At 44.0% G+C, this 11,889-nt stretch overlaps 2 protein-coding genes across 2 annotated transcripts; one reads left to right on the forward strand and one right to left on the reverse strand.

Moving 5' to 3' along the window:
* Window positions 1-376: 376 nt before the first annotated feature.
* SDHD (succinate dehydrogenase complex subunit D) lies at window positions 377-6,639 on the reverse strand. The gene is made up of 4 exons (XM_018573650.1): window positions 6,554-6,639; window positions 4,053-4,157; window positions 1,974-2,121; window positions 377-570 (listed from the first exon to the last, which is right to left on the reverse strand). The coding sequence occupies exons 1-4, from the start codon at window positions 6,597-6,599 to the stop codon at window positions 405-407; spliced, it is 465 nt and encodes a 154-aa protein (XP_018429152.1). The 5' UTR covers window positions 6,600-6,639; the 3' UTR covers window positions 377-404.
* A 289-nt stretch (window positions 6,640-6,928) lies between these two features.
* On the forward strand, window positions 6,929-9,899 carry TIMM8B (translocase of inner mitochondrial membrane 8 homolog B). The gene is made up of 2 exons (XM_018573652.1): window positions 6,929-7,109; window positions 9,702-9,899. Exons 1-2 carry the CDS (start codon window positions 6,993-6,995, stop codon window positions 9,867-9,869), a joined length of 285 nt encoding a protein of 94 aa, XP_018429154.1. The 5' UTR covers window positions 6,929-6,992; the 3' UTR covers window positions 9,870-9,899.
* Window positions 9,900-11,889: the final 1,990 nt, after the last annotated feature.

Here is an 11,889-nt window from a genome sequence, read left to right on the forward strand (position 1 = left end):
GACAAGACAGTATGGAAAGATATTGTTCAGTCTGGCAAACTGATATATTCATATAAACAAATTGTGATATGGACAATGACATATAGTGCAATTTCAGGCAGTAAATGCACGCTGACACTGCTACTGGATGCATTCCAGTAGATATGAATCAACTAAAACAGAAAATTGCTGCATCCCCCAGATTAATAGCTTCTGGACAAGGTTGTGCGGTGTTACCTGAAAAACTGTGGAACGGAAAAAAAAAAAAAAGGATTGTGTAGGGACTGTATTTAATATGCTGCGGGCAGAATTGCCTCCACACAGAACCTCCATCCTTCACAAGCCAATATACATCAGCAACGGTCTGTTAGATATTTCTGAAGACCAAGACATCAGTTGTTGCAATACATTCATTTGCCTTCCAATCACAGACTCCAGAGCATAGACACTGCTTTACAGATGCCTACATCATGATAATTGAAATAACAAAGGCCAGCAAATGTCAAGGATGAGAGAGCCAGAAGTCCAGTATTGGCCAGCTTGAACTTTGTATCTCCATGAACGTAGTCAGTCACTACTTGTCCAAGACCCCTACGGAAAAAGAATACACAAGTTAAAAAGCAACTACTAACATGGATGGATTTCTTATTCGAGTTCTTTAGGAGCTTGTCACATAAAACTAGGGATGCACCGATACCAGTTTTTCGGTGTCGCGTACCAATGCTTTGCTTTCGGTACTCGCTGATACAGAGTACTGATACCAGGGCTTCCGCTGGCATGGTGCAGGCTTTCTGGGCAATAAGAAAGCCAGGCGGTGGGTAATGACATACCGCCCGGCTTCCTGATTGCCCAGGAAGCTGGCACCATGTTTGGCTGGCTTAGTTGTGATTGGCTGGGAAACCGACTTCCCAGCCAATCAGCATTGACCCGCCTCCCAGATTGGCCAGGAAGCCAGCTCCATGCTGATTGGCCGTGAAGCCGGCTTCATGTTAATAGTAAAAGGTTCTTGAATGTATTTTAGAGTTTAACCTCATGTGAATACTGTTTTAGGTACTTGGGACAGGCTTGCTTTAACCACTTGCTGACCGGGGTGTTTGTACCCCCCTTCCCATCCAGGCCATTTTTCAGTATTCAGCGCTGCGGTACTTTGACTGACATTTATTCCGTCATGCAGCGCTGTACTGAAACTAATTTTATACCATTGTTGGGGACAGATAGAGCTTTCTTTTGGTGGTAATCACCGCTGGGGGTTTTATTTTTTACTATATAATGAAAAAATTACCAGAAAATGTTGAAAAAAAAAACTGTTCTCCCTACGTTATGTTATAAAACATTTATTATCACCCCAATTTTTTGGTAAAATACAAAAAACGGGGTCACGTCAGGTAAATAGACACCAAACATGTCAAGCTTTAAAATTGTGCGCACCCGTTAAATTGCAAATCGGTGATTGATGACCCTAGAATTATTGCTCTCGCTGGGACGTTCGCGGCGATATGTAACATGTGCGGCGTAATGGATGTAATTGGCGTTTTTGCACGTACCGGAGAGTGACACTGAATGCAGGCAGTGATGTAATACACATCACTGCCTGCATTCAGAAGAGGAGAGGAGATCAAACGGAGCTCGTGTACTGAGCTCCCTTTGATCTCCGGCTGCAGAGCTGCTGTGCTGGTCCCGGGCTCACACCGCGTACAGAGGAGCCCAGGATCACGCACACCCGACCGCATATTACAAGCGATCGGGCGTCTCTACAGACGCCTGAACGCTTGTATGTAAACAGCCATCGCTGGCTGTTTACATTCAAAGCCGGTTTTCTGGCGGCTAGGCGGTGTGCACGAGCGGGACGGGACGTCTAACGACGCCCACCCACTCTCAAGAAGCCGATGTCTGGCCGTTTAATTACAACGGCCGGACAGCAGGTGGTTAAAGGAAGTAGCATTATATATTTCTAGATTTCCCTCAGTATAAAATGAAATGAAAAGTTGGCTTACCAATGACCATGCAGAGTGATGGAGGCAGCCAGTGAGTAGTCCATAGCAGCTCCGGGATACATGTAAGCTGCAGGGATGAGACCCAGGAGAGCCACACTCAGTAGTCTCTCTCCTGTCCAGTGGAGGGAGGCTCCTTTGGATTCTGCTGCTGAAAACGCACAGAACAATGAGATTATAAAACACATCTTCATTTCCTGGAAGGCTGATTCTAACAAAACTTTCATTGTAGGGATACTCATCCTCAGAAGGTATATCAGGCTTGTTTGTTTAATTAAATTGGTGGACTTTGAGGTCGTCTCATACCACTGCAAAATGACCATCACCATACTCCAGTGGTAGTGCTTCCAGTTCAATGCGCACACACACGACACAATATACAATCCATGTAATAGTGCAATCAGTTAGGCTCCATCCCCCGTCATGAACACAGCCACACACAAATTAATGTGATTTTTTTAATTTATTTATAGATACACAGAATACATCTTCTCAGATAATACAAGAAGATTAAAGCTGACATTTCGTTTTAGGATACAGCAACACAGACGTAGCTTATCTTCAATGAAACGTTTCCTACATCCTGATCCCTTGTGTAATAATCTTCCCCCCTAGTGATTCCAGATCCTCCTCACATCTGTAAACTTCCGTCGCCGTACTGGTTATCTGCGTCGTCTGTAACAATGAAGGCTCGTCACCATTGGCCCTCTCCTTCCGACTATCGCGTCTATTCAAAAATAGAATGCAAGGTGTTCTGTGAATGGGTGAGGGTGTTCCTGTGATTCGCCCACCCCTCATCCATTCACAGAACACCTTGCATTCGGTGTAAATAATACTAGGTTTTTTTTTTTAATAGACGCAAGAGGGGTGGAAGCGGGATGAATGGTGACGAGCCTTCACTGTTACAGACAAAGCAGTTACCCATACAGAGCCAGAAGTTTATTTTTTATTTAAAATTCACTTTTAACCCATTCACTGCCAAAGATGCAAGTACTATGTCCATGGCAGGGTGCCCCTGTAAACTGAGCTATAAGCTTTGGCAGCCAGGAGTCAGTTTACTTTTGTTCATCCAACTCCAGGCCCATGATGTACACCCCCCTCCACAATGTATCCCAGGGGGGAAGAGTGGCAAGCAGGCTGCTTACAAGATATCTGGGCTGCTGTACATAAAACGGCTTCCCTGCTCTACATTAGCCCTGCTAAATGTAGAAGAATGCATGTCCGGTGGGCATCAGGTGATAGGAATTTCCCACCCCTGTACTTAATCTTTAATCAAAACAAGACAGACTCATATGAAGGGTAAAGGTGGCCATACACTTTACAACCATCGCAAGACTTTAGTCTTGCGATGGTTGTAAAGTACTTTAAAAAAACGTACGATCTGCCCATCTTGGACAGGCAGATCGTACTTGCGATCATCGCAAGCCCGCCCCCTTGAGGGGCGGGCTTGCGATGACTGCAATGAGGGGCGGGCTTGAAAGGACGGCAAACGGGCACACCGGCCCGTTCGTCAGTTGTCGAACCAGCAGGCCACTCACTCGCCGAGAATCGTACGATTCCCGGCGGGTTTTCCAGCCTGCTTGTTCGATGGAAGACGTGCGACCGTACAGTAGAAACGGTCGCACGCCTTCCATACACTGTACGATTCTTGTACGATCGCGGGATTTCCCGCGATTCTCGTACGAGAATCGTACAGTGTATGGGCACCTTAAGAGTAGAGAAGAAAAAAAAGAACATTCACTCTATCTTTACCTTTTAAATTGCCATATTCAAGTGGCCAACACATGCTCTTTTAAATAGCTTCTATGTTGCCTATATGCTTCTAAGATACCTTACTTGTTCAAGCAGACCATTTTCCATCCAAAATGGCTTTCCCAGTACTTTGGTCACATCGCTTATGAGTCAAAATACTTCTGATGGTAAAACTGCCTAAAATGCTATACAAAGTAATACTTAGTTTCTCTAAACAAGACTTTAAGAACTAGCTGGCATAGAGACTACATGTACTGTGTTGTCATCCCATCTAAAATAGGCCGGGGTACAACAATCTACAAGTGGCTACAGACCAATTACTTCTCTTACCTTGTCTATTGGATGAAACATGTATTAGTGAACCGTGAAATGAAGGACGATCTTGTGGTAAAACCGCCGCTGGCCTGATCAGGAAAGAATTACCAAAAGCAAAAGCTGAAAAGGGAAGAGATTAAAAGTTGTTGACAATATAGATTTATAAAGTCTAAAAAAAGATTAGCAGTTAAAGAAAACACAACTTTGTTCCCTATTTAAAAGAGAACTGCGGGGTAACCTTATGATCCCATAGTTCTCTTTAGGGTCACAGGAGGACATATACTAACGTCAATATAGCTATAACTCGCTTGAGACATCTATTGTCTTCCACATACATTGCTGTTTTAACACCTCTCTCTGGGCAGGTTATTAACACCTCCTAGACTCAGATTATGCAAATGCCATAGACACCTGGTTGTGACTAAGGCCTGGTTCACACCTGTACGTTTTGTAGCGCGTTCAAGGCTCTACAAACACTCTACAAAACGCTCAAACATGAAAATCCCATTGTTTTCTATGGGTATGGTTCACACCTTGCCGTATTTTAGCCCGTCTGAACACGCTACAAAACGGGCCACGCCTGAAAAGGTACATGAGGTTCTTTGCGGCGTTTTTGTCGCGCGTTTCCATTGGGATACAGCCAAGTAGCCCTCGGAAACGCGCGTTTGTCGCGCATTTTTTTTTTACCGCGAATCGCAGTAAAAACGCGCGTCACAGAAAGCGCATATTCAATACGTCTAGGTGTGAACAGAGCCTCACAGATTATGTGGATAGGAGCAACATTCACCATATTTATTCCCAGATTATTTTTTTGTACAAGTCATTCTGAATTGAGAAAGCTGGTTGGATGGCCAGTGAAACGTCTTCAAGAAAAATACAGCAAGTCCAGTTGCCTTGACTTATTTTTTACAGATATACCATGTGACCTGGATGAATGAGAACCTTCACAGCTCTATTTATAAATGTTTTCATCTAGGAAACACACACATTTCTAATGACACACTTTTGCCAGTGTAAGGACAAAGAGAACATAATATACAGTGGGGCAAAAAAGTATTTAGTCAGCCACCAATTGTGCAAGTACTAAAGTTGTAATGTTAATATTAATCCAAGAATAAGATCTGCAGACCGGCCATTGGAACAACCGATGAGTCACGGAGGATCTCTGCTCCGATGGTAAATACACACAGTACCACATTCATGTCACTCCTGTATATAAATAGCAGTATCCAGAACTAATTATCTGTAACATTCCTGAGATTTGACTTTAAAATACTCGCTCTGTCCCTGGATTATCAATACTGTCTCCATCCACATGCATGTATGTATGTAGTATGGAGATGTGAAAACACTTTACTGAAAAGTTTGTACAGCTTTAGAGCTCCCGGAAAGAAGCATTCCTATTCTATCCCGCTGCGCACATACAGGAATATCCCATCACACCATAATACGTGGAATTCATCAAAATCATCCGAGACAAACTTTGCCCCCACCGAAGCACAGCCAATCAGGTTTTACATTGCCTAAGCTGTGTGGAAAAAATGAAAGATAGAAGTTGTTGGGTTGCTATGGGCAACCACACCAGTGGAGTTCGAACTTGCCTTAGACCCTTTTAGTAATTCCCCGTTAGACTGTGTTCTGGAACCCTGAACCGTGTTGGCCCCTCTACATGAATGTCCCCTGACTAATGGAATGAAGTTGTACCTGGACTACTATAATTTGTGTGGCGCTTCAATTCCCACATCTACCGGGTTCACTTTCATGTCAAGGATACTGCGGAGATCCTTTGGATTGCAGAAGCTGCCATCAGCCAGATCACCGGTATTCACATCACTTAACTACTGCTGGATGAGAAACACCAAGAGAGTGGCCACACGGCTCCAGTGTTTTCTATCCACACCTCCAAATATGAATACAATGGTCTGCAGAGGAGAGGACGTCCATATCCATGCAGTTAGCGTGGACGGGGGAATCATGTGATTTTCTCTCCTGTAGCTTGTGGGACTGAATGAGAGAAATCTGAATGTGTACAGTCAGCTTCTGACAATACAAAGAACAAGCATGAGGTTCAGAGGTGTCACCCATTGCAGACTTGTTCACTGAGGTCACATCACTGAAAAGTAAATGATGATTGGCTGTTGTTGCTTCATGTATTATAAAACACACATCTGCTGCAGGTGATCACCTAGAGATGAGCATTGGGGCCACTGTAACAATTCTGAGCTAGTTTACTAAAATACAGTGAGGGGAATTTATCAGAACTGGAGCAGATTTACACCTTAACCAATCAGCTTTTATCTTCAAATCTTATCTGAGCAAAGCGAAGAGAGATGCTGATTGGTTGCCATGGGCAACTGCTCCAGATTCTGTTTGCTCCAGTTTTTTTGATTCCCCCCACAGTTGCTATTTCAGAATTGTTAGTGAACTATACTCCTTCCCTTAGTACTCTCCAACAATCGTCACCCCCCCCAGCAGTGAATATTACAAACTCAGACCATGTATATCACTGAGCTCACCTCTGCCTCCCCTACACAGGGAGCCCAACTTCACCAGAGCCGCCATCTTGCCCAGTAGACAACCAAGGTGACCCCGCCACCCGGAAGTAAACAATTAACCCGCCACTAAGGGGGAGAGCTGAGACTTCCCCGTTACAAACCCTGGCTGCAGATACACGACTCATAGACTCTCGGTTTTATATATCACGCCAACCATTTGCTAAGCTTTATTATTATAAGGAGAAGGTGATACATTCGGAACAAAGTGAAGGGGGTGGAGCGGCCAACTGCTCAGCCAATCATAATCAGCCTAGCTGCAACGCATGCTTCCGCGTTCCACGCCTCGTACAGCATGTTGCTCAGCCAATCAGGATGCGTTATTCTGTAAGTTGCTCAAGGGGCGGGCTGTCTCTGTACCGGTCACCGGGTTTGCAAGCAGCTGAAGGTCGCGCTGGTAGACATGGCGGATTTTGATTCTGAAATTGACCTGTCCGGTCTGGGTGGCAGCTCCACGGATAAGGCCGAGCTGCAGAGGATGCTGGCGGTGGAGCAGCAGAAGGCTCAGTTTACGGCTCAGGTGAGGAGTTACACGTAGATCACATGCAGCACATGTCTGGCTCAGCGTGGTCACGTTTCATATCCGAGAGCTGTGACACTGCAGATTACTACAACTACTGCATTGCTAGGGTGGTCAGAACTCATAGATGGAAGATGGTGGTGTTTCAGCTGGGCTTCTGCCATCCCATACTCCTACCTAACCATTGCCATTCCCCTATGGTCATCACTGTACAGAGGTACTGCACCCCCTCCTCTTCATGTTCAGTTTGCTTTTGAACCCCCTCTTACCTTTGATGATAAGTCATGCTTAATGAACATACACAGCCAGTGTTATCCTGCTGTAATCCGCCATTGCATCGCCAAGTCATACACCGCCATCTTTCCCTCTGATGTTATTAGGAGCCCACTGTCCTTTCTTTGTTGTTGCCATTGGCCCCCCTGATGACATATTCCAGGTCCACCTTTCTCCAGGCACTGTGTTGAAGCCGATGCCTCCTGAGATATCTGATGTGGATATCCCATAAGGCGCCATGAACGTCCTCACCTAGGCCAGAGTGGAGGCGGGGGTGCAAAAGAAAATATGAGATGACGCATAAACACCAAAAATGCTAACTTAATGTTTGCGGAGTGTCGCTATAATGCAGACTTCTTATTCTGTGTGACAGTCCGCTTTAAAGAGGTAAGCTATTCATTTCAGGAAAAAAAATATCTTCCTATAAGAATGTATTTAACCTATGTTATGCATGATATCTACCTATAACAGCCTCCCATCCAAAAGTCCTGAGGCTGCCGCCATCTTGGATGTGATTTCAGCGGACTCGGAACTGTCACTCAAGTGACACTGTTGTGTTCCCCTTCACTCCTCCCCTGGCAGATACATAAAAGTTTATATAGGGAGGGGTGAAGGAGCTGGGCCAGCACAAAGAGTAATTAGATGTTTTGAGGAGAGGGTTATAATCAGGGCTTAAAAAATTATAGGGTGTCCCACCCGTCAGTCAAAAATATCACCAGTCAGCATGTTTTCCCTACATTATGTTATAGAACATTTTTTCTTGCCCATATTTTTGGTAAAATATAAAAGACGGGGTCACGTCTGGTAAATAGACACCAAACATGTCAAGCTTTAAAATTGTGCGTGACCGCAAAATCACAAAAAAACAACCACAACGAAAAATGCCCATAAGCGATGCTTTAAACGCTTTTATTGCTCATCAGTTTAGTGTTATTAGTGATTAATGGTCCGAGAATTATAACTCTGTTATAACTATATAACGTGCGGCACAATAGGCGCGATCATTGTTTTCGCATGTAGGCGCACCCGACGCATGTTTGCGTGTGTATGGGGGGAGGCAGGGGAGTTAAAAAAAAAATTAAGTGTTATTTTTTTTTTAAAATGTGCTTTTAATTTTTTTTATTACACTTTTTTTTTCCCCACGTAACTTTATTGCTATCACATGGGTGGGGGGGGTGCTCAAAAGCTCCCTATGTGATGGCCAATTTACATGACAGGTCCTCTTTATGGAGACATCAGGGGTTTCCCATAGGGATGTTCAGATACCAAGTACCATACTCGCTACAAGTACAAGTACAGATACTTTTCCAGCTCCAGGTCTAGACTAGAGAAAAACTCAAAAGTTAGGAGGCTGCTTTCATTTGTAAGGAGCATACGGAGCTCCTGGGATTTCTGCATCCCTGTTTTAATGCATTATTTGTTTTTTTATAAATATATATAAGTGATGCACCGATACTATTTTTCTAAGTACAAGTACTGATACTTGTTCAAGTTCTCACAGATACGAGTACTGATACATTTTTGTTTAGTGTCATGTGACAGTTTTTCTAAAACAATACCGACTAATGATTTCAGGACAGTGGTGGAGCGCCAGAGCCTGGTCTCAGCTGCTACCGCTGCAATCCTGGTAGTTCTCATGAAAATGCCAAGTATCGGCACTGGTATCTGGACATCCCTAGTTTCCCAGACTCCTAATGTCACCTAGGGACCCCCAGAGAAGCTGATGAAGCAGAGATCTGCTTCACCAGCTCCTGTAGCTGGGAATGATAGCAGAATGCGGAAGTGATTTCATCACATCCAATACAGTGCATTGGGTGTGAGTATGCCGAGGGACCCCTCATCCCTTCTCTAAGCTTGAAGATGGACAGCTGCTGCTGACTGCTCTGTCCCTTATGATCTTGTACTGGATAGGAAGTTCAGGGAAGCTGGGCTAGGAGAGTTGGAGCCAGCTGTTTGTAATCATGGTGACTGATAAAGGCTAGCACTTTATCCTTGCCATGCAGGGGTAGCCCCACTACAAGGGTTAACATTTTTTTGCTGCCCAGAGTTCTTTTTAAAAATGATATTTTTCTAAACGACATTCATGTTTTTGCTTGTGTTACGGTTGGATTATTTACTCTCATGAGCAGGGCTCTCCTAATGGAATTGTGTTGTAACTGTACAGTCTCCCTTTATTTTGTAAAGTGTTGTGACTATGTGCTGTATGTGCTATAAATGCTGTATAATAATATTACAATTGTTACAATATCCTTAATAAAACTTATTAAACAGGTTTTATCCCTTCACTGTTTACATATATATTTCTTCTATTGTTCTCAGGTGCACAACTTTATGGATGTCTGCTGGGATAAATGTATGGACAAACCTGGAAACAAGCTGGACTCCAGAACAGAGAACTGCTTAGTTAATTGCGTGGACCGATTTATTGACACAACCCTGTCCATCACCAATCGATTCGCTCAGATTGTTCAGAAAGGGACACACTGACCTCTCTTCCTTGAAGCTATGGACTCAAAATGTTTGTTCTTGATAAAAAATAACCAAATCATTCAGTTTCTTGACTCCGATCACTCACTTTGTTCCTTAGACTGATATGTCGTCTCTTTTTTTTAATTCAGAACTAAAATGAGCAAAATCTGTTTTAGGGTGTCGAATAAAATGCTGCGAGCTATTGTTACACGTACCTACAGTGTTTTATTTATCCCGGCAATATATTCCTATAATTCAGAAAACACGCAAAGCTGTACTTTAGCATGGGCTCTATGGTAAAAGGAACAGAGATCAATTTAGAGCTAAAGAAAATCTCAATTGTCGGCTCAATGGGGGTCTAGTTATAGAAACTAGAGAGAACTTGATCAAGGAGTGGCCCATTTAGAGCAATCAGAGTCCCCATTTGATTTCACAAAAGAGAAGAGGGAAACCTGATTGGTTACTATAGACCAGTGGTTCTCAACCCGTGTAACCTCAGGACCCACATTTGTCCTTGGTCATTAAGTCGCGACCCAAGTCGCAACCACATTGGAACGCACGGCATTGCGGTACCGCACGTTCACAGAAACATTCTTCTGTTCCCATGATGGCTCGTAGTGGATAGTGTCCCGAATGTTAGTAGACAGTGGGAAGAGAAGGATGCAGCAGTGCCATAGTATCCAAGTGCTCTGGTACCACAGACACACAGCTCCCTCCAAATAAATACTTCTACTACAGTAGGCTTTCTTTTTTTGGAACTTAATCTCTACACTTCTTAAGAGGTCTGGTGCTGGACCTTTCCACCTTTTAGAATACTCTTCTGTCTGTTTCTTGTATTATCTATGGCACCCAGGAGGAATCTGCCAACACACCTCTCTCATGGAACACTTTGCTGAAGGCATCTGGTTCTAAACTCACTGACTGCATACTAGTTCCAGGCTGTGAATCATTTATGCGAGTGAAACATCTGCCCTGGAGCTAGTATGCCATCCACAAGTTAGTAAAATGACGGCTTCCATCAGAGGAGACAGAGATATTATATGTTGATAAAATGAAACCTGTCTAGGCTTCAGTTCTTTTATTCCCATTATACTCATATTATTCAGTGGCCAGTTTAATGTGAAATTTACTTAGCTTAAAGATGAGCTCCAGGAAATCTTTTTCTTTAACCCTTGCAGTGAGGCTACCCCCGCACTACAAGGGTTAAGTGCTCGGTTTTGTCAAGGTTTAAAAATTCAAAGTTATACTCACCGGAAGCTCCAAGCTGGCCAGCGCTCACAGCTTTCCCTCCAGCCTGTCTCCTCTTGCGGCATTGGAGTCTTCCTCAGCATCCTCACGTCTATACATAGACATCATCGCGTATAGTGTACATGCTGATTAATATGCCTTAGGAGGGTGAGAGAGGCTCTAGGGGCCGGCCTAAGAACAAGCTGGCTCGGAGCATCAGGTGAGTATAGCTTTTTTTTTTTTACCTAGACAGAAACAAGCGGTTTCTAGAAGGTTGGTCACTTTGGAACCCCCTAGGTTCAGGCTGTATACAGCTCATCAACTTCTCTCCAAATCCAGACTAAGCCCTGCCTGCCACAGAGCTTTGCAAATTGCAGACACTCTATTGCCCACAGAGACTCTGACTTTGGGCAGTTGAATGACAGAGGAAAGAGCTTAAAGTGATATTGAAGTCAAACGTTTTTAAGCTATTTCAAATGCTGATTTAAATCCCTTACAATAGATACTGCTTCTTGATGTTTAAAAGTTTTAGCTTTGTATAGAACTCGCTGGTCCCCTGAGAACTGGCCTTGATACCTGCGTTTGAATGGCTCCTTCCCCTTGCAGGGACCTAAGGAGCCACCCTTGTGTGTGCTATTAAGCTGTGAATGTCTCCACAAACACATAGGCACAGCAAATCGCTCCCTGCTCACCACTCCTGCCTTCTCCAAGATGGACAGCTGCTGGAGACTGCTCTGTCCCTTGTGATTTTGTACTGCATAGGAAGCTCAGGGAAGCTGGGATAGAAGAGTTGGAGCCAGCGGTTTGGAAT

Source organism: Nanorana parkeri, unplaced genomic scaffold, assembly GCF_000935625.1.
Source record: "Nanorana parkeri isolate BGI_ZX_2015 unplaced genomic scaffold, ASM93562v1 scaffold2473, whole genome shotgun sequence".
Taxonomy (NCBI): domain Eukaryota; kingdom Metazoa; phylum Chordata; class Amphibia; order Anura; family Dicroglossidae; genus Nanorana; species Nanorana parkeri.

Coding starts and splice junctions, on each gene's coding strand:
- SDHD (XM_018573650.1), bottom strand. CDS start 6,599: ATGGCGGCTCTGGTGAAGTTGGGCTCCCTGTGTAGGGGAGGCAGAG. Junction 4,158..6,553: donor CCTGTGTAGGGGAGGCAGAG/GTGAGCTCAGTG, acceptor TTCCCTTTTCAG/CTTTTGCTTTTGGTAATTCT. Junction 571..1,973: donor ATCACTCTGCATGGTCATTG/GTAAGCCAACTT, acceptor CTTTTTCCGTAG/GGGTCTTGGACAAGTAGTGA.
- TIMM8B (XM_018573652.1), top strand. CDS start 6,993: ATGGCGGATTTTGATTCTGAAATTGACCTGTCCGGTCTGGGTGGCAGC. Junction 7,110..9,701: donor AGGCTCAGTTTACGGCTCAG/GTGAGGAGTTAC, acceptor TATTGTTCTCAG/GTGCACAACTTTATGGATGT.